Genomic DNA, 25891 nt, shown 5'->3' with positions numbered 1-25891 from the left:
CACATATACTCAAGAGAAATGAAAACATATGGCACACAAAATCTTGTACATGGATGCCCACAGCAACATTCTTCGTAATAGCTACAAAGTAGAAACAATCTGAACTGAATAAAAATTAAAAGACCATATCCAAACCGTTTGTGAAATGCCTCAGTGTGCAGAGGGAAAGCTATAGCATTAAATGCTTATGTTAGAAAAAGGGTCTCGTTTTCATTCAGTTCAAAATATTTTCTAAGTCTCTTTGATACTTCCTCTTTGACTCATGGGTCTTCATGAATTGAATATACAATTGGCCTTTGTCGGGGTTTTTTTGTGTTTTTTTAAGTAGGCTCCACATCCAGCATGGAGGCCAATGTGGGGCTTGTACTCACAGCCCTGAGATCAAGACCTGAGCTAAGATTGAGAGTTGGATGCTTAACTGACTGAGCCACACAGGTGCCCCTCCTCATAATCCCCTTAATAGCATTTTCTTTTTTTCTAGCTTACATTATTATGAGAACACAGAATATAATACATGTAACATACAAAATATGTGTTAATCAACTATGTATGTGGTTGGTGAGGCTTCTAGTCAACAGTAAGCTATTAGTGGTTAAGTTTTGCAGGGAATCAAATGTTATACTTGGATTTTTGACTGAGTGGTGGGATCAGCAACCCTAACGCCTGTGTTGTTCAAGAGTCAACTGCATGTTTATGTTTTGCAGAGTCTCCTACGAATATACCTCTGTTTGGAATCTGGCTATATCTCTCCAGGGGTTCCCAAGTTGTTGTTGTTGTTGTTTTAATAACAGTTTGATTGAAATATAACTCACATACTCTGAGCCTTCATTTCTCCATCAAGAAAATGGATTGTTTAATTTTTTGGAATAATGATGACATGTATGCAATTGTCTAGAATGATTTAAGAGTTCCTGTTCTTTGTTTTCTTAGGTTCTGTATTTGCCTATTTGGCATCCAGTAGTTACCGGGCAAAATTAATGACCAGAGTTGTTCACGTTTCCCCTATGACCTAGAGCCCATGCTCTGAGCCACCCACTTCTCTAACTCTCCCACACCAAGGCAGTTTTCCCCCCTGCCCTAAATCACCCCGAGGCCAGGTGCCAGACAACTAGGGACAGCCCCTATGCCCCAGAGCCCACCAGAATCATTCAAACTAGCTAACCCTAACCTCTTTACCCTTACATGCCTAATCTTTTGTAAAGAAATCCCGGTAAAGGCCGAGGCCCATGCCTTCCCCTTGCTCCTTCGTTCTGCCTCCTGACAGACCCTGGTGCTTCCTCCCATGGCCCTGCATGACGCACTGGGCCTCTGTTTCTAGGAGAACTGTGATTAGCAAACCTTTATTTCAAAGGCATTGGCCTCTCTGTGTAGTCATTCAGTCTCCTTCATAAATTAACACCTAGACAGAAATCAATTCCTACCTCAATAAATGCTGGTTTCTGATGGGGCCGCAGGGGGTGGGGTGGAGCAGGCCATAATCATGTCTTAGTTTTTTCTTCCATTGCTAACAATCTCTCTTCCCCACAGATATTAGCACTGTGCTGAACTCATCATCATCAAAGTGGAACTTAATCAGGGCTTGTTGAGCTGAAAAATAATTCTTTTTTTTTTTTTTTAAGATTTTATTTATTGGGCGCCTGGGTGGCTCAGTCGGTTAAGCGACTGCCTTCGGCTAGGGTCATGATCCTGGAGTCCCGGGATTGAGTCCCGCATCGGGCTCCCTGCTCAGCAGGGAGTCTGCTTCTCCCTCAGACCCTCCCCCCTCTCATGCTCTCTCTATCTCATTCTCTCTCTCAAATAAATAAATAAAATCTTTAAAAAATAAGAGATTTTATTTATTTACCTATTCGTGAGAGACAGAGCGGCAGGCAGAGGCAGAGGGAGAAGGCTCCCCGCAGAGCACAGAGCCCCGACGTGGGACTCGATCCCAGGACTCTGGGATCAGGACCTGAGCCAAAGGCAGATGCTCAACTGACTGAGCCACGCAGATGCCTCCTGAAAAACAATTCTGTCCTCTCTTCAGATATTACTTGTTGCCAAGGCCCAGGCTAGAACTACAGGTGTAAACTAGGGTGGCAAATTATGTTTGAACAAACCCAATCACCTAGAGCTTGGGAGATCATAATGAAGTCAAACACCCACATTTCCCTTTTAGGTAGTTAATGTACCTTTTGTGGCATTCTGTGTTTGTGATCTATCTGCTGAATTCTTCTTGGCCGAAGAGTCTCTCTCAGTGGTTGAATTTATACCAGGAGACTCCAGGGGAGGAAAAAAAAAAAAAGAATAAATTTAGTAAAACTGGTTGTGAGAGGAATACAGACAGCGTACATGACATCCCCTAGACATTTCTCATTGTTCTTAGAGACAGAACATGTGGAGGGAGACCGTTCAGTACGGCCTGAGCATGCAGCCCTCCAACCCGGGAGCATGGCCGAGAGGTGGCAGAAGTGGAAAATGCAGGTGCCGGGGATGGAGCAGGCCAGGGTGCCAGTCCCAGTCCAGTCCCTCAAAATAGCCGCTAATCTTGGACAAGTCCCTGAACCTCTCGGTGGTCTTGGTTTCCTCCTAGGTCCTTAGGAGGATTAAGTCAGCGCATGCGTGCAAAACGCAGGAGTGGCAACTCATGGAAAGTGTTCTGTGAGCATCACTGCCATTGTTCACACACTCACTCACCACACCCCTCTTAGGGGACATCCTACTGAACAGCTACCTCCGTGTCTGCCAGTGGGCACACCCTGGAACCTATAGGCCCTAACCAGAGGAGCTCCCATTCAAGCTCCGGGAGAGAGCAGGAAATAGACAGTTACGCTAAGGGGTGGAAAGTCTCACCTATTTCTTAGAGGGGTAATGTAAGTTGGGGTGAGTGACAGAGACTCAGAATGACAGTGGTTCCAATTAGGTAGAAATTTCCCTCCCACATAACAGTCTGAAGTTGGGCACTCCAGGGCTAATATGGTATTTCTGCTGTGAGAAATCCTTAGGGACTCTGACTTCTTCCATCTCGTGATTACAACATTCCTAAGATAGGAGCCTTGTTCTTAGGGTCCAAGATGGCAGCTAGAGTTCTCAGATATTGGGGGACAACTACTAGTCTGCCGCAAGCCATGCGAGCAGAGTAGCATCGGAAGCCAGGGTGGGGAACGCCTGATTCTGTCTGGGGGAGAGCTGGAGAGCTTCCAAGGAGAGAAGACACTTCTGTTCTCTCTTTAAGGATGAGGAGGAGTTGGGCAATGTTGAACAGATGGCCCACCACACGGCAGACAAGCAGTCCACCAGCCGCAACAACCACTTCGCTTTTATATAAATACGATACTGGAATGGGAAGCGCACTGAAAGGACTTCTCGTGTCCTGTGCAGCTGGCTGTCCAACAGCTACTGATTTTTATAGCATTGAAATGGGTCCTGGGATGTGTCAGAGAGAAAACGCTCCCGGCTCGATGAAGCATCACAGCTCCTTGTTAACAGGCCTCAGAGAGATCTGTAGTCCAGCAGAGAATAAATGCACTTCACTAGACTCCAATCCTGGGTGTAAGTCCTGGGCGGTGTAGAAGGAGCTCAGACTGACCATGTCCGGATGTCAGCTGAGGTCAGCTGTGTGGCCTGGGTTACGTTGTTCGCCTCTTAGTCTATTGCTTCCTTTGTCAAATAAAGATAGTAATTACCTGCCTTGCAAGGGTGTTGGAAGGCCTAGAGAGGACACGTCCCCATCTAGTCTCTTGGGTTGTGACCAGTGACCACGTCTGAGCTGAGAGGCAAGGCAACCGTCGTGCAGGTGGGAGGTAAGCTAAGACGGGTCTGGGATCCCCTCCCCACCATGGCCCAGAGGAGATGGAACCCTTCTGCCCCACGTGCTCACCCTGCTGCTCAGATTCCCCATGCTGAGGGTTCAGCTGTGATGGGACAGGGCAGCCAGGGAGGCCAGGGAGCCTTTTTTGAGCCAATGTAGGATGCAATCTGGGGCTGCCCAGAAGTGTCTGGGAGGGCACTGGGCTTTACAGACCTGGTATTAGCAGGTATGGGCATTAGCTAGAGGAGTTGGGGTCATTACTGTTAATGACCCTTACTGTACCCATGCTCTGGAACTTGGGAAATCTCTGGTTAAAATCAGTAGATATTCCAATAGGACCTGACTGAACAATCTCGGGCATTTCCTGTCCTTGGACTGAATCTGCAAGAATGAGTAACAGTTGTGAAGTTCGTTTTGCAGGTAAGAACAGAGAGGCTCAGTTTTTTTTTTTTTAAGATTTTATTTATTTATTTGAGAGAGAGAAAGAGTACATGAGAGGGGGAAGGTCAGAGGGAGAAGCAGACTCCCCGCTGAGCAGAGAGCCCGATGCAGGACTCGATCCCGGGACTCCAGGATCATGACCTGAGCCGAAGGCAGTCGCTCAACCAACTGAGCCACCCAGGCGCCCCTGGAGAGGCTCAGTTTTGATGAAAGCTGTGCAATTGAGAGGTGGCATCACCTGGAGGGAACTTTAGATCTTCCTGCACCAAGCTAGTGTGTTTTCCTGCCTTTACCTAGGGCTCCATGGTGGTCTTTCACTCCTAGATCCCATATTGTGTCACAAATATGGACACCTTGGGTAGGACTTGTCCTTACTTTAACCCAGACCTCTTCTCCAAAGCCTAGTCCTGTAGATGGAACTACCTAGGTGACATCTGCATCCATACTTCTCACAGGTGTGTTTAAGGTAACAAGTTCAAAGCTGAACTCTTGGTGTCTTTCCCCTACCTCAAAAGGCTCCACTCTTCCTCTGAATAAACGGTACCATTCAGATGCTTAAGCCACACAGCTGGCAAGCCTCCTTGGCCCCTTCCTTTACTTTCCCTACCCCCTTCCCCACTCCCAAAGCCAATCGGTTAGCACCTGTTGAAAGATCTGGCTCCAGGGCGCCTGGGTGGCTCAGTTGGTTAAGCGACTGCCTTCGGCTCAGGTCATGATCCTGGAGTCCTGGGATCGAGTCCCGCATCGGGCTCCCTGCTCAGCAGGGAGAGGGAGCCCGCTTCTCCCTCTGACCCTCTTCCCTCTCGTGCTTTCTATCTCTCATTCTCTCTCTCTCTCTCAAACAAATAAATAAAATCTTAAAAAAAAAAAAAAAGAAAGAAAGATCTGGCTCCAAAACACACCTCAGGTCTCCACCTCTCACCACCTGCTGTCACTTTCTCTTCCTGAGACAACCACAAAAGCCTCCTAACTGGTCGTCTGTCCCCTGGTCGTCTGTCCCCTTCTATTACATTCTCCATATTCAGAAGACAGTGGGATCTTGTAAAATATAAATCAGAGGGTGTCATCTCCCTGTTTTAATGGATTCCCGCAGCACTTAAATTATATCCATATTCCTTACTGTGACCCTCCCAACTGTACAGGAACTGGTGGCCCCTGCTACTTCCTCAGCCTTGACTCTTGCCACTCTTTCCACATGGGCTGGGTGACAGTATCATTGGCCTTCTCCCTGTTCCTTGAATATCTCAAGGTTTTTTTGTTTTTGTTTTTGCCTCAGGGCCTTTGCACACACTGTTCCCTTTTTCTGGAAGGTTCTTCCGTTCACTCTTTTAATGGCTGATTCCTCAGCCTTTGGTTCTCAGCCCAAATGGCTCTTTCTGGTGGTGTTATCTGTCACACGTGTACCCTTCCTTCTCCGTATACACAAGACCCATGCCCCAACGTGAAAGACTTAAGCTGTTCCCCCCAGCTTCTTCTGTGGCTGGGATGCAGACATTTCACCTACAGTCTACCCTTTAGATGCGCTGCACCTGCCCAACACTTCGAAGTATAAATGACCAACATGATGAGGCAGCGCCACGCAGACTCCAGTTTCAGGAAGACTGCTGACAGGAAAAGCAAAGCGGTGCTTTGAACTCCCAGTCCCCAGGAACGCTGGTCGGGGCACAGCTGTGTCCCTTTGCAGAGGAGGGATGGCCTGGGCGTCGTTCTTGGTGGCATGGCCTCTGAAACTAACACGCCGACCCTCCCTGGGGAGCGGTGCACCACTGTTTTCCCTGAATACGTTTCTTCCTGGAGCAGATTCCATTGTTTGCAGGTAAGAATTCTGATGATGATTCATATATATGTATATATTCTTTTTTAAAGATTTTATTTATGTGAGAGAGAGCACAAGAAGTGGGAGGGGCAGAGGGAGAGGGAGACACAGACTCCTCACTGAGCAGGGAGCCCGAAGCGGGGCTCGATCCCAGGACCCTGAGGTGGGGACCTGAGCCAAAGGCGGACGCTCAACTGACTGAGCCACCCAGGTGCCCCAACGATTCCTCCTTATAAAGACGTTCTTGGATAATCTTCTCTACTATTTGTTAAATGAATGAAGGACCCCGCCTTTAAAAGGTAGGAGCCCTTATTTATAGCTGAACCTCAAAGCAGAAGCAGATATACCGTTAGATGCTTTTTCATTCCCACTGGGGCAAACCCCTAACACTAGGGAAGAGAAGGGCAGACCACAGGTCAGACTTAAAGCCACTTAACTGCCGACTCTTAAGACAGATTGTTGCCATTGAAAAACATATTTTGAACACAGACAGCTATTTTTGTGAGCAGATGGGAAAGTGCGTCTGCTAAAGACAAGGGAGAGGCTCTGTCCGCACCGTGGAATTCCACCAGTGCATCCTGGTTCACCCAGTAGACTTCAGCTCCTTTCACTGTTGGAAAGCATTTGATTTTTTCTATTTCTGGGGCAGAAAATGGAATCTTTAGCTGCGTTTCGGAAATAACTGTCAGAAGATTTTATGTATTTCGGTACAAAGAAAATACATTTTGTTTTACACAGTGGTGACAGGCAGTGCAGAAACATTAAATAACGTGATCTTGGCCTCCCAGGGACCGCTAGCCGTCTACAGGGCCCGCTTGTCTCCGCTTCTTGGGGACGGACACTTGCAGAGAGAGCACCGTTATTTGCTAAGCGCGGGACCAAGACTTCACACAGATGGCCCCGTTCCTAGGAGCTGGAGAGAGAAGAGTGAGAAAATGGGCCCTGGCCTCCTGGAGTTGACATTCTAATAGAGGGAGCCAGACAGTGAACAATCCTAAGTCCCCAGGGCAGAGAGCAGCCTGTGACAAGCGCCATGCAGAGCGTTAAAGCAGCCCCGTGATGACAGAGTAGCTGGGCGGTCAGGACCCGCCTCACCGGGCTGAGGTCTGGCGCCGACGGAGTGAAAGGATGCGAGGCGTCTGGGCAGAGAGGGGGCGGCCGGACTCTGCAGGGCAGTCCGCGGCAGGCTAAGGGGGCGGGAGCGCCTGCCAAGGGCACTGGAGAGGCTGCCGGAGGCTTTAAGCGGAGAAGCATCTCATCCGCGGCACGTGTGTGACAAGGTCGCTCTGGGCTGGGGCCAAGGGTAAAAGGAAGGAGCCCGGGCGGAGGCCGCAGCCCTCACGCTGGTTGCTGGGAATCGGCAAACTCCTCCTCCCCACCCCCCACCCCCCAGCCATGCTGAGGATAAGGGAGAAGGCTAGCTGAGGACAAAGCACAAGCTGACACCCTGTAAACCAACGCCCCCAACTCCTGGGTGGGACATGTGTGACATTCCTCCAGGAAACTTCCGACTACCTTAAGGTTAATGCCTTGCTAGAGGGGAAAACAACCTTAACTTGACAATGGCAAAGCCTCCAGGATCTGGTAGGTCCTTGTTAGCATATGAAAGTTCTTTTGAAAACCTCCCTTAACCCTTACCTCCCCCAACCCCATAGTATATAACCAATTGCTCCTCACAACCCCGGAGCAGCTCTTTCTGCCCCCCGGGGCCTGTCCCCTGCTTTAACAAAACCACCTTTTTGCACCAAAGACATCTCAAGAATTCTTTCTTGGCCGGAGGCTCCGCACCCCACCCCACCCCACCGAGCCTCACCAACATTCCAAAACTTCATCATTGAGATAGCCCTCCGGTGAGGCCCAGGGGGCAGTTGGATACACGAGGGTGGGGAGGGCGATCTGGGTGTTACTGGCATATGGGTGGCATTTAAAGTCAGAGTGATGAGGGAGCAGAAGGCTCGCTGAAGGCAAAGCACAAGCTGACACCCTGCAACCTCCCCCCACCCCCACTCCTGGGTGGGACATGTGTAACATTTTTCCAGGAAGCTCCCACCTATCTTAATGTTAATGCCTTGCTAGGAGGTGTAAACATCCTTGACTTGACAATGGCAAGGCCTCCATTATCCCGTAGGTCCTCTTTAGCATATGAAAGTAATTTTGAGACCCCCCTTTTCCTCACTTCCCCACTTCCCCCAACTCCCCAGTACATAATCAGCCCCTCCTCAAGACCCCGGGCAGCAGTCTTTCTGCCCACGGGTCCTGTCCTGTGCTTTGCACCAAAGACGTCTCAATTGGTCATTGGCACCAAACCTCACCTATGTTCCTGAACCACAAAAGAGGACCAGATGAGACCACTTGGGAAGAATATGTAGGTAGAGGGGAAGGGGCCAGGATGGAAGGAAGGCACTCGCAAAACTCTGGCAACATAGACAAGAGAAGCCAAGAGAAAAAAGCGTCTCAAGAAGGTGGGAGCAGCCAACCACGTGACGTGGACTAGAGTGTGAGCCGATGAGGGTTGGGGCCCCGGAGGCAGGAGCCGCTGCTAGGCCACACTGAAGGCAGGATCCGTGGGTGCGGATGAGGCTTTGGGAAGGGTGGCAGGAAATGGTGCAGAGGCAAAGGTTTGAGGTGCCGGAGCAGGACTGTTCCACGATGGCAGCGACCCAACAGAGCAGGAGAAGACTGATGATGCAAGACACGGGGGCGGGGGGGGGGGGGGGCCGCCGCAGGGGGCGAGGTCCAGACCCAAGTGCGGCAGGGCCCTTCCTCCATAGGCACAGGGGGCTGGCGGACAGTGAGGGTACAGATGGGGGCAGTCGCCTCGGGGTAGGAAGGTGAGGGCTTTCCAGCTGGCTGCTCCTAGCAGAGGGCCAGGGGAAAAGCCTGCTCGCGGTGCAAGACTTCTGGAAAGGGAGACCAAGTGAAATAAGGGTTGGGGGGAGGGGAGCCTGGACGTGCCGAGGGCCCAGCTGGGACGTGTGGCCACGGAGTGACAGGGAGCCCGGCCACACCGTCTCGAGGGCTGCAGTCTTCAGCAGCTCAGGGAGAAGGCCCTACTGCAGCCATACTCACTTCACACCTGTAGAAAGCAAGTCTTCTCCTTTACTGCTTACTATTGTCCTCACCTATGCATGGATTTCCCTTTTCTTTCTGTTTCTATTAGATTTTTATAATATCAGTAAAGTGTTTTTTTCCCCCTTTGAAACTGAAGAGGACGGGGTATGCCATGAATCTTTTCTTCAGAACAGAGAGCAGGGTTTTAACCAGAGACCTTCAACCCCTCTGGGGCCACAAGAGACTTTCCAAGGAATACTGGGATGGCCAGTTGGAAGAACATCCATTTCCAGATCCCCAAGTGTCCTCACATCCTGTTTTCTTCAAAGTGGTCATCCTGCAGCCTTTTTCCCACAAAGCACAACTTTCACCCATTCCAAACACTGGGTGAACATTTCAGGGTGGAAACACCCCCAACTCTGCACCAAACAGAGGGGAAAGGCTGGTCTGACAATGAATCAAACCTCATAGGTACTTAGTAAGGACGAAACAGGGTATTAGAAATGAGGACGGCGGTCTACAGCTTAGTTAGGGGGAGAGACAACCATGATCAGTGAATGACCCAGTAATTCCCTAGCTCGGAAGGAGAGGACTGAGTGGGTAGAACAAGAATGCTGACCTGGGTGGAGACTGCGGACCCTGAGGGCCTCAGCGGAGATAGAAGGATGAAGCCCGCTCCCTGAGGGCCTCAGCGGAGATAGAAGGATGAACCCCGCTCCCTGAGGGCCTCAGCGGAGATAGAAGGATGAACCCCGCTCCTTCTACAAAGAGCCAGAGGGTAAATGTTTTCAGCTTTGCAGGCCTTAAAGTCTGCATCACAACTACTCAACTCTACAAAGATAGTCAAAGGCAGTAGTCAACGAGTGACCTCGGCTGGGTGCCAGTGATGTATTACTTATAAAAACGGGCAGCAGAAGTCCTCATTCATGGTTTTCCCAGGCATTTTTTTTTTTTCCAGCTCTCCGGAAAAAGTACGCCTTGCTGGTGAGTGTTTGGCAGGTTTCATGTTACCAGTGGGAGGAGATGCTGACCATGTGGGTGGCAGTGGGGGGAGGGAGCTTACTTGGGACCAGAGGGGTGGTAGGTACAGAGGCCAAGGTGAAGTTTGGGAGGTATTTTTCATTTGGGCTGGGGGAGGGTGTTTGGGATGGGGGAGTAGGCTGGGGCCCGGGGGTGACCTTATAACTAGATCTGCATTTTGAAAAGATAGCAGGGGTTCTGGGGAGCCCGAGGGAGCCAGGAGCCTACTGCATTGGTGAAGGGGCTCAAACTGGACTGTAGGGAGGGGAGGGAAGGGGAGGGGGGGGAGAGGTGAGTGGGGTGGTGTTGGAGCTACCTAGGAGGAACATCACAGGGCAAGGCAGAGAGGGGCAAGCTGGTGTGAGAGTGATGTGGGAAACAAAGGCAGAAAAAATTAAATTTCCTGACTACCTACAGCCCACTGACTTGAAACAGGCAGTTGGCCTTCCTCCATGTTAATACTTTGCGAAGGGCAAAAGGCAATCTTAGCCCGACCCCCAGGATCCTATGAGTCTACTTTAACATATAAAAATTTATTTGGAAACTTCCTTTATCTCTACTCCTCCAAGATACATGTCGGCAATCATCCCCCAAGCATAACACCCACTGATACACCTCTGAAGGGCCTTGTGACTTAAGGTTTTACTAGACTGTAAAATGACCTTTTCCCAACAATAGCCAGCCCTCTCAAGGTCCTGGAAACCTTGCTTCCAAAATTCCTCAGAGACTTATGCTATCCCTAACCCTCCCAACTTGGAAGTATATCATGGGCCACTCCTCACGACCCCTCCTCTTTCTGCCCACGGGTCCTGGCCCTGTGTCTTTTTGCACCAAAACGTCTCAAGAATTCTTTCACAAGAAAGCCGGCGGCTTTGAACCCTAACATCATTCCTGCTTCAGACATGCCAGCCAGGTGTGGGTTTATGATGAGTGATAGGAAAAGCTACGAAAACACTTTGGAGCTGAGCCTCCACTTAGAAACTGCTTCCATCCCCTCTACCCCCCAATCACTGCATTTCTGTTGTGACCCTTTGGTGCTCTGCTCATGCATGCAGATCTAGAGGACCACCAGGACCCCTCCCAAGATGATGGACAGGGAGTGCAGCGATGTGGAACCAACTAGAAGTCATTGAAGCTTCTGGGGATGCAAGGGGGTCTGGGTCTGTGCCCCTCTACTCACCTTAGGGCAGGGAACTTTCTTGTTCTGGAGACGCCCCTGGGAGATACATCTCTTAGACGTGAACAAAGAAAACTCTCTTTCTAGGGAAAAGAAAAAATGTGTTTCAGTCCCTCAGTCCCTTTTTGTCCGGAGGTGACGCTGCAGACCAGGAGTTCTGACACAGCCCCCTCCCTGGAGGCAACAGCAACAGTAGAACAATGGACCTCAGGCAAACCAGAGCCCCTCTGTCATTACCTCTGCTGAGTGACCTTGGGCAAGTTACCTAACCTCTCTGATCCCGTTAAAGGTTTGAATATTAAACTACCTCGTGGGGCTGGTGAACCAATTAAAGTAAATAATGTATGCAGAGGCCAGTATCCAGGGCAAGCACTCAACCCATATAAAAAAAAAAGTACTGGCTTCAAAAGAAAAACAAAAAACTGAAAACCCTGAAACATCAAAATGAATAAATGTTGGATTAAACACTTAAAGTAACAATCTCTCAGCCTCAGGGAGTGTCATTAAAGTTGAAGGTTTACAGTTTACAGGTTATATTTTTTTTCACTTTGAAACTTCTGTGTGTCCATGGTGATTTCTAGGAAAGCAAACGTATTGAGTGCGTCAGTGAACGTAAATGCTTAGAAAAGCAGCAATGAAAGTGCCTGGCTCTGAGGAAGTATGGCCATGAGCATTTCCACCCAGTAAGTACAGCCATGCTCTTCTCTGAGGACTGCCTTCCCTATGCCGTGGACCAGTGCTTTGCAAACTGGACGGCGCTCATAGATCATGGCGTGGTCAGCCCATCCAGAGATGCTGACACTGCTTGTCCTAGGCCAGCATGTGGGAGGCTCTGCCAGCGCCCCTCCAGGGTCAGGAAGCTCTCACCATGGTGTGGACTGTACCGCCTCTCGGGAGGCCCCCCACCTGCTGAGTGGCCTCACTTTCCCTAAGGGAGGTAGACTGAGGGGGGAGACCACGGTCACTGGCCAGAGAGACCACCAGCTAACAAGAGCAGGAGGTTGATTAGCCCGTCTGGGCAAAATCCTGGCCCCCAACTGTGCCGGGAAACCCTGGGCACAGGAACCTCTCTGCACCTTAAATCCTGCTATAAGATCAGGGTAACAGCCTCGCTCATAAGGTTCGGGTGGGAGGACACAAAAGAACCCAAACTGTGGCTGGTGCAAAGAATGGAGTCAGTGTGCAATAGCTTTATTTTTATTGCTAACCAGGGTAGAGCTTTGTGCTCAGACTCATTCTTCGCAGCCCGGGCTGTTTTCAGGATATTTAAGAGAAAAATTATTTTCTCACTCCTGTCTTCCACTTCCAAAGGGTCCTGGGTTGTTAAAGGACTTCATTAGTGGATGTTGTTTGCCCCCTGGGTCCTATTGACCTATTAAAGATAGGGCTTCGCTGCATCCCTGGGGGGCCCCATGAAAAGGGTAGACATCACCCCCTGGAGCAAACATCCACCTAACCCAGCATTGTGTCTGTCTGGCTTTGCAGTCCTGAGTTTGATCCTGGCTTGGTCACCCACAGGCTGGTTACCCTTTAGAGTCCTCTCACGGCTGCCATGAGGAATGCCTCTGGGTCTTACCACATTCTGTTCCCTCCACCTGGAACAGTAATTCTTCCCTTCACTTGCCTAAAATACACATCCTTCCAATCTCAGCTTACGTGCCACTTATTGACCCTCTCAGGGCTGGGCTGAGTACCTCCCGCCGCGCCGCCTCAGCCTGTACGCCCCACCGCCGGGCCTAATCCACGGGAGCGTGGCTGCCTGGCGCACAGAGCCCTTTACGCGTCTGTTGCGGCAATAAGAAAGTAGGCCTTGGGCAACTTGCTTCTCTGAACTCTACTGTCCTTGACTGTGAAATGGATTTAGTGTGTCTTTGAGCTGGTTGTTGTAAGGATTAACTAAAAGGTTAAAGAGGCCAGCATGGCGCCTGGCCCAGAGCAGAAGATACCTAGTCTCTGACATCCATGGGTATAATACCGGGTTCCACCCCTACATCCCAGCAATTAGGTTGTGCTGACTATAATTTCTTTTTTTTTTTTTTAAGGTTTTATTTATTCATTTGCGAGAGAGACAGAGAGAGAACAAGCAGGGGGAGAGGCAGAGGGAGAGGGAGAAGGAGACTTCCCGCTGAGCAAGGAGCCCGAGGCGAGACTCCATCTCAGGACCCTGGGATCATGACCTGAGCCGAAGGCAGACGCTTAACCATCTGAGCCACCCAGGCGCCCCTGACTATAATTTCTAAGCAATAGCATTTCAGTCATTTTGGTGGCTAGTGTGGGGGAGTGTGAGAGGGAAACTGGCCTGAGTACTTCAATACCAAGGCTCTGCCCTGTCCCAACTGGATGGCAGCTGGGTGGGGCAGGGGCACAGGGGGCCAAGTGCACAAGGGGTAGCTTACTCTTTAACATTCTTCTCTGCAAAATTAATTTTTCTCTCCAGTATCTCTCTGGATCCAGTTCTGAATAGTCCCAGCTGTTATAGCTCTGTAGGCAAGGGTAGATACCTAACAGAGAATGAAGAGTGATCATGAAAACTTCCATAAAAGAGAAAGGAGGCAGAAAACAGAAGACAGAGCCCCCCCCCCCCCCGCCGCTGGTCCTGGGGAGGGGAGAGCTTCTAGCATTAGCCTCACCCTACAGTGGCCCTGTGGCCTTGAGGGAGCCACTTCCCCTGTGGGAGGCTTTGGTGCCTTCCTCTGGAGAATAGATGGTGAGGTTCGCCCTGCCCCCCAACAGCGTGGGTCTGACGACTGGATCACACCAGGGCACCTGACCCTGTGCTGTACAGATAGGAAGGCATTGTAATCATTCCTTTCCTGCTTATCTCCTCTGTTCTTGCTGAACTATGAGCTCCCTGAGCGCAGGACCTGGATCATACTCACTTTTGCACCTCGGGGGCTTTACACCGCACCCAGCATGTGATAAATAGGAGCTTAGTAAGTATTTGCTCAACATATTATCACACTTGGCTAACCAGAAACTGGCTCTCCCTAAATATTTGATGGTGATGTTAATGGCGCTAATGTTTTTCTTATAAAGCAAACCATGTGTTTCAGAGTCCTGGCTTCTTGGAACCTGGACCCTCAGATGTTAGAAGGACTCCACTGTCTCCCTCAGTTCTTTGGTTTAGAAAGGAAAAGACCAAGGATTACTTGAGAAATTAACTCTTATGCAAAGATGCTGTCTCCATTGGACAAAGTAAGGTAAGTGGACAGGAAGTTTAGGGAAGGAGGTACAGCCCTGGACAAAAAGGGGAATAGGAAGGAGAAACAGAAATAAAAGTGTCAGAGAATGAGAGGCAGGATGGCATAGTGGTCAAAGACCTAGTTTTGCAGTGGGACAGCCTGGATCTGAATGCCTGCTCCCCCATTTGTTTGCTGCTAGACCTCTTTGATTCTGCATATGTTAAGAGGATTAAATGGGTGTGCCAAAAAGACTTAGCAGGCCCAGGCTGCTTATCCTTGGAAAATCTCGCTTGCAAGATTGGCCTTTGGCCAGCATCTGCAAGTTGGCTGGTAAACATTTCCTTACACTGATACCACTTTCCCTAATACCTAGAAGAAGTGGATACATTCCTAGAAGTATACAAACTACCAAGACCGAATCATGAAGACATATAAAATCTCAACAGACCAATAATGAGTTAGGAGGTTGAATCAGTGATCAAAAACCTCCCAAAGGACAGCTCAGGACCAGATGGCTTCACAGGCAAATTTTACCAAATATTTAAAGAATGAACTCCAATCTTTCTCAAACTCTTTCAGAACATTGAAGAGGAGGGAACACTTCCAAACTCATGAGGCCAGGTTTACCCTGATACCAAAGCCAGATAAGGACACTACAAGAAAAGAGAACTACAGGCCAATATCCTGGCCTGTAGACATAAAAATTCTCAGGAAAATACTAGCGAACTGATTTCAAGAGCACATTAGGAGGATCAGACACCATGATCAAGTGGGATGGATCCCTGGGATGCAAAGATGGTTGAACATCCACAAATCAATGTGATACACCATATTAATAAAAGGAAAGATAAAAATCACATGATCATCTCAGTAGACGTAGGAAAAGCATTTGACACAATTCAACATCCTTTCATGGTAAAAACTCTCAACAAAGTGAGCACAAAGGGAACACACTTCAATGTAATAAGGGCCACATATAACAAGCCCACAGCTAATAACATACTCAGTGATGAAAAAAGTTTTTCTTCTAAGACCAAGAATGAGACAAGAATATCCACTCTAACCACTCTCACCACCCAGAATAATTAGACGGAAAAAAAAAATAAGAGAGAGAGGGAGAGAAAGGAAAAGAAAAAAAGAGAGAGAGAGAGAAAGAAAAGAAAAAAGAAAGAAAAAAAATGGCATCCAAATCAGAATGGAGGAAGTAAATTTGTCTCCGTTTGCCGATGACATGATCTTGTATATAGAAAAACCTAGAGTCCACCAAAAAAACTGTTAGAATTAATAAACAAATTCAGGAAATTGTCAGGATACAAAATCAACATATGAAAGTCAGTTGGGTTTCTATACACTGACAAAGAGCTATATGAAAAAAAAATAAAACAACCGACTCACAATAACATCGAAAACAATAAAATACTTGGGAATAAATTTAACCAAGGAAGTGGAAAACCTATACATTGAAAACTATAAGACACTGATGAAAGAAATCGAGGAAGGCACAAATCAATGGAAAGATATGCTGTGTAATGGATCAAAAGAATTAACATTGTGAAAATATCCATATTACCCAAAGCCACCTATAGATTCAATGCAATCTCTATCAAAATTCAAAAAAAAAAAAAAAAGGAAAAATTCCAGTGGTATTTTTCACAGAAGTAGAGAAAACCATCTCAAAATTTGTGTGGATCCACAAAAGACCCTGAAAGCCAAAGCAATCTTGAAAATAAGCAAAGCTTATTGAGAGTAGACCTTAAGTCTTTTTTTTTTTTTTTAAGATTTTATTTATTCATCTGAGACAAAGAGATACAGAGAGAAAGAGAGAGCATTAGCAGGGGGAGAGGCAGAAGGAAAGGGAGAAGCAGGCTCCCTGCTTCCAGCCACGAGCCCGATGTGGGGCCTGATCCCAGGACCCTGGGATCATGACCTGAGCTGAAGGCAGACGCTTAACCATCTGAGCCACGCAGGTGCCCCGACCTTAAGTCTTCTCACCATAACAACAAAATGGTAATTATGTGTGAAGGATGTGCTAACTAACCTTATTATGGTTAACATTCCCCAATACGTACATGCATCGAATCCTCACTTTGTGCATCTTAGACTTACACAATGTTATATGTCAATTATAACAATACAGCTGGGAGGAAATTCTTCCCTAACTGATTAGAATGGCTCACTGGGCCTAGACTATCTGTAAAACGGTGTGGCTTCGGCTGAACACCTGCTTTCCTGGAATTTTGGTATATGATAGACAGAGGTGTCTACGTGACTGGCCCCCAATATAAACCTTGGGTGCTGTGTCTCTAGTAGGCTTCCCTGGGCAGAAATATCACACGTGTTCCTACATCTTTGCTGCAGAGGGATGAGAGTGCTCTGCCCAAGTCCTCATAGAAGGGAGAGAGCAGAAGGAAGCCTGCGCACGAGTTCCTCCAGACTCTGTCTTTTCCCCTAAGAGTATTCCCTGGCTGCGTATCCTCACTACACTGCTATAATCTTAGCCGTGAATATAACTACACGCTGAGACTCTGAGTTCTCCCAGCAAATATCCTAATGTGGGACTGAACTTGGAGACCCCCAAGACAGTAGGAAATGTAAAGAAGTGCTTACTTAGCACAATACTTAGTACACAGGAACCTCTCAATAGGTAGTAGATGTTAAGAACCTTAGAAAAAAGCTAGGTCGAGAGGAGGGGAGTAGGGAACGGGAGTGAAAAGTAGTTAAAAGCAAACATCAGCCTGGCATGGTGTGTGGCAGGGACAAGGGGACCTCGGTTAGGCCACATGGGGTCACTGGGGAGTGGAAGGGGGGAATCGTCCAACCAGCATCTGCTTTGGGGCTCCTGAGCCTCCAATCCATCAGTCCACAGCACATGGCCAACTAACCTCTGCTGAAACCTGCTGCCTGCAGATCACTGGGCACTAGGAATGTCTCATAACTGTTTTGGGGTGTGTGTGTGTGTGTGTGTGTGTGTGTGTGTGTGTGTGTGTGTAAGCAGGGAAATCAGTACTCCTGGAGGCTCTAACCACACCCCTTCCCTCCTTTGATGTCAGCAAGAAAAAAGGACAAATGCCTCAGTGAAGGATGTGATGGCAAACCACACACCTAGGCTCAGGCAGAAAAGTGTTTCCAGAATCGCTTTCCCCAGAACGAAGCAGCCCCCTCTTACCTGAAATCCACAGGCTCATCGTGTTACAGATGCTCGATTTGAAGTCGTGCGTGTTGAACCAGGATTGCGGGAAGCAGCAACAGAAGCTGGTGTACACGGCTTTACTCAGCAGCGATGGCAACTTCTGGGGGCGGGGGAGCGGGGGAGCAGAGCTCAGGCAACATCCTGGCCATCTCCACACCCAGAAAAGAGCTCCTGACTGCAGAAAGGATCTGTGATAAAACTCTCTTACCTGATGTCGCACTGCCTTCCATTCATGGGGGCACGCAATTTCCATCTGCTGCTGGCCCACATCTTGGAGGACTCCTTACCCTACCTGAGGACCACACCTCAAACCTCATGAGATGCTTGACCAGCAACCTCCCCCCCACCCCCAGCTCCTCTGCTCGTGGTCGGTGGCTCGGCCCCTTCTGCCACCTGGCCAAAGAGTAGCCCAGAGGACAAGATACATTTGACCTGCCCATCTTGCTTCCTCCCAGAGATAACAGGTGGTACTACTGCTGTTATTTTTTTCCCTGTGCATAGGTGGTACTGTTGGTCCTTCTTAACCATGGTTGATCGCAAATTATACATTTATAATCCGGCCTTATTCATTTAACAATATATAGTATAAGCATTTCCTCGGGTTGTTATCAACTCTTGGGAATTTTTTTTCCCCAAGAATGACCTTCATAATATTGGGCTGAGTAAGCATACCAAAATTTACTTCTACATCCCCCATCAGTGGATGTTGTCTCGTTTCTAAGACTTTACATTACAAATTATGTGGAATAATTTTTATTTGTTAACCTACCTCTGTGGCACATAGCAGGCAGTCAAAAATTTGTGTAAAGCCTAAGGGAAAGCAGCTTTTCCTGAGTATTCAATTATGACCTCCAGAAGATGGCATCATGATAGTAATTACAGTGGCTATGATGCACTGGGGGCTTCTCAGGTGCTGGGGATATGTCAGGTGCCTTACAAACATCATCTCATTTAATCCTTAGGACAACCCAGTGAGCGAGGCAGTATTATCCCCATTTTATGGATGATGAAACTGAGGCACAGAAAATCTAATTGACTTGGTAGGCGGGCACTTAATTAGTGTAAGCACCTGGTAGCAAAAATGTATCAAGTCACTTCTCAGACTGTCAGAGTGCCATTTCCCTAGATCCTTCACAACCCTGGGAATCACTTTTTAATCCATGCAATCTAGCAGGTAAAAAGGGGTAGCAAATGATTATTGTTTTAATTGGTACGTTTGACTATTGTTAAGGGTGAACTTTTTCCCCCCATCTGTATTTCTTCCCTGGTGAATTTCTGGTTTATGTACTTTGTCAATTGGTCTATGGGGTGTTGCATTTTTTTCTAATTGATTTGTATAAGTTCTTTTTTTTTTTCTTAAGTTTTTATTTACTTAAGTAATCTCCACACCCAACATGGGGCTCGAACTCACATCCCCGAGATCAAGAGTCGAATGCACCGCTGACTGAGCCAGCCAGGCGCACCAATTTGTAAGAGTTCTTTACATTGTGTGATGTATGTGCCACGTGGTTTCTGCGGTTTCTCCTTGGCCTTTTAAGTCTGACTGTGGTAATTTAAATAATTTATGTAGTTAAATCGGTCTTTGTGAATATATATATATTCATACTTTTAAAATTACATGCTTATTTAAATACCAAAGAAATACATAAAATAGAAAAGGAAGTCTCTTACAACCTCATTCCCCAGAGATAACCATCGCTAAGAGTTTGGTACGTATTTTTCCAGATTTTTTTTTCTATTCATAGGCACACATATATACATACACATACACATTTTTAAACACAGAGTTCTATAAATTGCTCTGCTTTTCACTTAAAATATACCATATATAGATCCACTTTATTTATTGTAACTGCTGCATTACAAGTCAGGGTATGGATATAGCACAACCTACTACTTACTGCCTCACAGAAAGAACGTTAAGGGCATTCTATTGGCATTAGAAACGAAGAGATAGCTAGTGTGATTTTTTTTTCCTCCAAATGGTGCCTGATGCTCACTTTTAAGAGCGCCTCTTCGTAGTGGGACTTGGATTCATACAACAAGAGAAAGGCGTAGTTTTGGGCTATCCGGTCAAACAGCTCATTCTGGATCTCCTTGTTGGGCTACCAGGAATACAAGTGAAGAAGGAGTTACTAGAGCCCCTGGTTTTTTGTTTTTTGTTTTTTTTAAGATTTTATTTATTTATTTGAGAGAGAGAGAATGAGAGATAGAGAGCACGAGAGGGGGGAGGGTCAGAGGGAGAAGCAGACTCCCTGCTGAGCAGGGAGCCCAATGTGGGACTCGATCCCGGGACTCCAGGATCATGACCCGAGCCGAAGGCAGTCGCTTAACCAACTGAGCCACCCAGGCGCCCCTAGAGCCCCTGGTTTTAACGGGCAACGGCTGAGATGCTGAAATAGCTACTTCTCTCGTGTTTAGGAATATTATTCTTGAGATGTTTAACCTCATGTTATTTATGAAATAGTACACTCATTTTTAGAAGATTTATGAAATAGATTTATGCGTAGAGCAGACTGTTGAAGCAAGCGCCCAAACTCTGGGCAGGGAGGTCCTGACTCTGCTCCCCGCCTTGTGGTAGACCAGCCACGTGACTGGGACCAGTTCCTAATGCTCTGGGGCTACAAAACGTTGTGCAGTGGCTGAAGCACAGGATGTACGGGCCAGGCGGGGGAGGGGGGGCAGATGGGGCTCCAGTGGCGGGGGGGTGGTCCACAGAACCAGAGAGGCTTCCAGCCCACGTTAAAGAGGTTAGGGTTTGTTCCACAGAAAAATAACTTGAGCAAGGGAGAGAAGCGATCAGATTTGCATTTACCTGGTACCTCTCATGAAAGATCCACCAGAAGCTATCCAGCCATATGGTTCTTGGAGAAGGAGAAGACAGAAACTTCTCTAATTCTCTATCTGAACAGAAAGACTTGAAGAAAAACAACTCACATTATCATTGCTGTTGTTTTTGAAAACAAAACAAAACAAAACCAACATTTTTCACCTGGAGCCCCAGGCCGATTCATAATCCTTTCCGTCCAAGACCCTCCTTTCCTCCTACGTTCCACAGCTTACTATTACTAATCACACCATCTTCCCTCCAGTCACCTCTGGAATTAACAGACTTTGGCGTCAACTTAAAAACAACACTTACCCTTTAAAGAGAGTGCAGACTATTTGCCTTTCCAGCTCTTTTTACATGCTCTCATTTAACCACTATGATAATCTCCATTTTACAGATGAGGATACTGAGGACCAAAGAGCTGAAGTCACTTGCCCAAAGTAATACAGGCAGCAAGTGGCAGAGCGAGGACTGAAATCTCTAACTCCAGGTCCCTGCCCCAAGCTCTCATCTACTTCAATCAGCAGTGATCAGCAAACACAGATACTATACAAATGCAAATCACTGGACCAAGAGATTCTGCTGGGTTCCTAGTAAGCCTAAAATCAGAATAGAATTATCGGTGAACTCAGAGGGGCAGAAAATTCAGACTTTATTGTGATGCAACATGGTCTTGAACCTTACTCTGATTCCAAAGCTACTACCTTAATAACATAATAATATGTCAGGGCGCCTGAGTGGCTCAGTCGGTTAAGCGGCTGCTTTCGGCTCAGGTGATGATCCCAGGGTCCTGGGATGGAGCCCCACATCGGGCTGCCTGCTCAGCAGGGAGTCTGCTTCTCCCTCTGACCCTCTTCCCTCTCGTGCTCTCTATCTCATTCTCTCTCTCTCAAATAAATAAATGAAATCTTTAAAATATATATATATATATGATGAGGGAACAGAAGGCAAGCTGAGGACAAAGCAGAAGCTGACACCTCACTCCCCCCATGGGGTATCTGTGACATTCCTCAGGCACTCCTGGCTGCCCTAAAGCTAAGGAAAGGAAAAACAACTTACAGAGATCAGAATCCTGCAAGACTTGAGCCTCCCTCAGTTTACAAATGGCTTAGCGATCTACAAGAACAAAGCATTTCTATCAATAACCTAGCTTCCAGAAGGAAATGTAGATACAATTAAATGCCGTTATAACGTGCAACCCACTGATGGCAAAATGTAATGTTCCTCCGGGAAGTTCCCAACTATCTTAATGTTAATGCCTTAACTTGACAATAGCAAGGCCTCCAGTATCTTGTAGGTCCTCCTTAACATATGAAAATCCTTTTGAAAACCTCCCTTTTCCTTACCTCCCCCAACTCCTGAGTATATATAATCAGCTACCCCTCACAGCCCTGTGCAGCAGCTCTTTCCGCCCACGGGCCCTGTCTCCGTGCTTTAATAAACCACCAAGGAACTGGTAAAGAAACCATCAAGAATTCCTTCTTGGTCTTCGGCTCCAGACCTTACCTCACTGCTATCCCAAAACCACATCATTCATATATATATGAATATATATATATATGAATTATATATGAATGAACATATATATATTCATATATTTGTTGAATGCTTACCGTGTGTTTGGCACTGGGCTATGCACATTCCCTCCTTATCTCACTTCATTTTCCACAATCTTTGTGGTAGATACCACAGGTATCCCCGGTTTACAGAAGAGGGATTTTAGATCGAAAGGTTAGGATTCTTGCCTAAGCTCACATGGCCCGGGAGGCTCTGAGGCAGGCAGCCTGACCCCAGCCAGAAACACCACACAGGCTGCCCTTAGCATTATGAAGAGCAAAGAGATCCCACTCCTGCCCCCCTCCTGGATGCAAAGGGAGACCCCTGGTCTCCCTTCGGGCCCACGGAAACGGAGGGCATGGTGCATTGATAAGCAAGCCTCCCTCACGAGCAGGGAGCTCTCTGAGCCCTGCTCTTTGCTTTGTCTTTTTCACCATTCCTCCCGTTTCCTCAGAGAAAAAGTAGAGTTGGAGCAGTTAAGAGGACCGACTCTGGTACCAGACTGCCTGGGTTCAAATCCAGCTCTTACACTTATAAGCTGTGTGACCTTGAGCAACGTTCTTGAACCTGTATGTGCTCAGTTTCCCCATCCAGATGAGATAGGGAAACTGAAAGACTCCATAGAAAATCTGCTTTTTGCTCCTTTTCCTGTTTCTATTCTTGCTAGGACCTGCACTGCCCACTTCACACAAGCCTCATAACGCAAATAGTGTCCTCCCTGCAAAGGACAAGGAGTTGATGATTTCTCTAGAACAGATGACATCTAAGGAAGGACCAGGTAAGAATGACTGGACATGCCATTATATGCGTGTTCCAGACCACTGGAATTTCTGGCTCCAAGGAATAACATCTGCGCCTTTGTCATTGTTCAAACCAGTTCCTGGCTGCCTGCGAGGACACATACACCAGACCGCCACCCTCAACAAAAACCCCAGACCCTGAACATAGACAACACTCATACCCTCTTTCCTTTCTGAGTCTCCCAGGCACTCTGTCTCCACCTGCCCTCTCTCAATACCTTCAACAAACTCTCCTTTCACTTCCTGCTGGCTTGGGTTTGATTTCTAGCCTGTGAGCAGCCAGGGCCCCTCTTGGCTGGACCCATGGGACCCCCTCCGGGTCCTGGGAGGCAGCCTGCCGACATCACAGGGAATGGAGAGTGACAGTCCCCACCTCAAGGACTGGTAAGATGATTCAATGAGCAAGTGACACATACAAAGTGCTTGGAACAGGGCCAGGCACGGAAACACTCATTAAGGGCATGCTAGTTCTTATTTATTTATTTACTCATACTCCTGTTTCCTTTTTTTTTTTTTAAAGATTTTATTTATTTATTTGACAGAGAGAGACACAGCGAGAGAGGGAACACAAGCAGGGGGAGTGGGAGAGGGAGAAGCAGGCTTCCCGCTGAGCAGGGAGCCCGATGTGGGGCTCGATCCCAGGACCCTGGGATCATGACCTGAGCCGAAGGCGGATGCTTAATGACTGAGCCAGTCAGGCGCCCCTCCTGTTTCCTTTCCAAAAAGGATTTCATTTCAGCCCTTCAGCAGTTATTTACTGAACACCTACTAGGTGCTTGGATGGTGATGGAGAGTCCCTGCCTTGGGGATGTTCCCAGATGAGCAGACATTTATAATTTAGTGTGATGAGTGCCCTGAGAGAAGGAATCCAGGGGGATATGGAGCCCAGAGGGGCAGCTAATCTGTGCTTGGGGTATCGGCAGAGGCTCGGAGAGTAAAAATGACTGCTGAAGAAGGGAGAGCTGAGAGCTGCACAGACAGGAGGAAGCATGTGCTGAGTTGGGAAATAGCAGGACACATTTGGGGAACTTCAAGGGGTTTCTGTGCCGTGGAAGGCACCGGGTGTGGGAGCTGGGAGGCCAGGCAGGAGTCAGGCTATGAGGCACCTGGGGGCTGGGACCAAGGGTTTGTTCTGCCACTGGACAGGGGGCAGGGGGACAGCCAGCACTGAAGAATTTTCAACAGGGCATGACACCATGAAATTGTTGTTCTAGAAAGATCCCTGGAGGCAGCACAGAAGGTGCATCAGAGGGGATTGAGATGGTAGGGCTGACGGCATGCTGGGTGCCTGGGTGGCTCAGATGGTTAAGCGTCTGCCTTCAGCTCAGGTCATGATCCCAGAGTCCTGGGATCAAGTCCCACATGGGGCTCCCTGCTCCTTGGGAGCCTGCTTCTCCCTCTGCCTCTCTCTCTCTCTGTCTCTCATGAATAAGTAAATAAAAATCTTAAAAAAAAATTAAAAAAAGGAAATGACATTTAAAAAAAAAAAAAAAAAAGGCTGACGGCATGCTGTGCAGCAGGTGCAGTGATCCAGACAGGAAAGTGTGGGGCCTGAACTTGGCAGTGGCAGTGGGAAGGAGGAGGAGGTACAGTAAAGATAGTAACTGAGTCTCAGTGACGGATCGGATGCAGGGGTGAGGGCCAGGGAGGAGACTGGCTGATGCTTGGGCGGAAGGCTGTGGTTTTCAACAAGACAGGAGGAGAAGCAGGTCTGATGAGTCTGAGAAGTCAGAGCCAGCGGGGCCGGTGGTGGAGGAATATGAGAGTCGGGAGCACAGCTCAGAATATGGGAGTTGGGAGCACGGTGGGGAGCCTTGTGTGGGGAGAAGATGATTCCTGTCCACCCTCTGCCATCCCCAGGAGTCTGTGCGGAGGGAGAAGACAGAGCAGAGCCAGGGGTCCTAAAGAACGTGGGCTTGGAAGACCCAAGTGTGCTGCTTGAGTAGATGGAGAAGCTACCACAGAAACCAAGGAAGGACAGAACTTCTGAGTGCAGGGAGTCATCCTCTGGGTCAGTCAGTTCCACAGAGAGGTCGTCTAAGGTAATGACAGAACACACCCTTTGGACTTGGCGCCGTGAGAACGAAGGGTGGATGGACTCGGGCCACGTTCAGGGACAGGAACGGGGCAAGCTACAGCAGCACTGAAAGAGGGCGGCCGTGAGAAGCGGGGGCAGCAAGCGTGGGCAGCTCTTCGCGTCCCAGGCGAGGCTCGGTGCCAGGGTGGCGCCCACCACTGAACGAGGGAGACAGGCCTTTGATCCTCATGGAGCTCATGATCTAGTGATGGCCTCCAGATTCTCTAAAGCAGAGGCAACTTGGGCTGCCAAGAGACGGGGAGAAGTGACGGAGGAGAGGGTGTGAAGAGGCAGGGAAGGGCTTGTGATGGCCCTGAGCAGGACGGAAGAGGGTCCTTTTAAAGGTACGACACAGGGGCGCCCGGCCGGCTCATTCGGTGGAGCGTAAGACTCTTGGTCTCGGGGTTGTGAGTTGGAGCCCCCATGTTGGGCGTAGAGATTCCTTCAATAAATAAAACTTTAAAGAACCAATAAAATAAAATCTTTAAAAAAAATAAAATAAAAATAACTGTAAGACACAAATTGCCTTGAGTTTCCTGGGAGCTGAAGAAAAGCATTAGTTAAAAGCATTAGTTATAAGATGAAAAGCATGCCAGGAGATGCACAAGTTTTCTGGGGATTAAGGTCTAAGGAGAACATTCCCCATGGGCCCTCCAAAATGGGACATTAAATAACAGTGGTCACTGTCCTTGGGGCTAGCCACCTTGCAGATGGAACAGGAGTGCGTGTGGTTGTGCCAGGGGGCAGGAAGGTCATGCAGGGACAGCAGATCCATGAAACATACAATCTATTTGTTCTCAAGTTTTTCTTCTATTTATTTCTTTATTTTAAAAGTTTGTTATTTATTTAAGTAATCTCTACGCCCCTTGTGGGAATTGAACTCATGACCCCAAGATCAAGACTCACATGCTCTTCTGACTGAGCCAGCCGGGCACCCCTTTCTTCTTTTTAAAGTACAGAAAA

The 25891-nt window shown here is 48.1% G+C and overlaps 1 protein-coding gene across 1 annotated transcript in view; it reads right to left on the bottom strand.

Moving 5' to 3' along the window:
• The window catches only part of FAM227A (family with sequence similarity 227 member A), a 59801-nt gene that overhangs the window by 21121 nt on the left and 12789 nt on the right, over positions 1-25891 (bottom strand). Inside the window, exons 6-11 of the mRNA XM_025881556.2 lie at positions 20480-20581; positions 19665-19769; positions 17641-17764; positions 13689-13793; positions 11296-11375; positions 2169-2256 (exon numbers count right to left, since the gene is read on the bottom strand). Coding sequence (XP_025737341.2) covers positions 2169-2256; positions 11296-11375; positions 13689-13793; positions 17641-17764; positions 19665-19769; positions 20480-20581 — 604 coding nt within the window. The remainder of the gene's footprint in view (positions 1-2168; positions 2257-11295; positions 11376-13688; positions 13794-17640; positions 17765-19664; positions 19770-20479; positions 20582-25891) is intronic.

This window comes from Callorhinus ursinus, unplaced genomic scaffold, assembly GCF_003265705.2.
Source record: "Callorhinus ursinus isolate GAN/ISIS: 27379988/994484 unplaced genomic scaffold, GSC_fseal_2.0 scaffold48, whole genome shotgun sequence".
Classification (NCBI taxonomy): domain Eukaryota; kingdom Metazoa; phylum Chordata; class Mammalia; order Carnivora; family Otariidae; genus Callorhinus; species Callorhinus ursinus.
The sequence above is the reverse complement of the archived record's forward strand: the minus strand, read 5'-3'. Positions and strand labels throughout refer to the sequence as shown.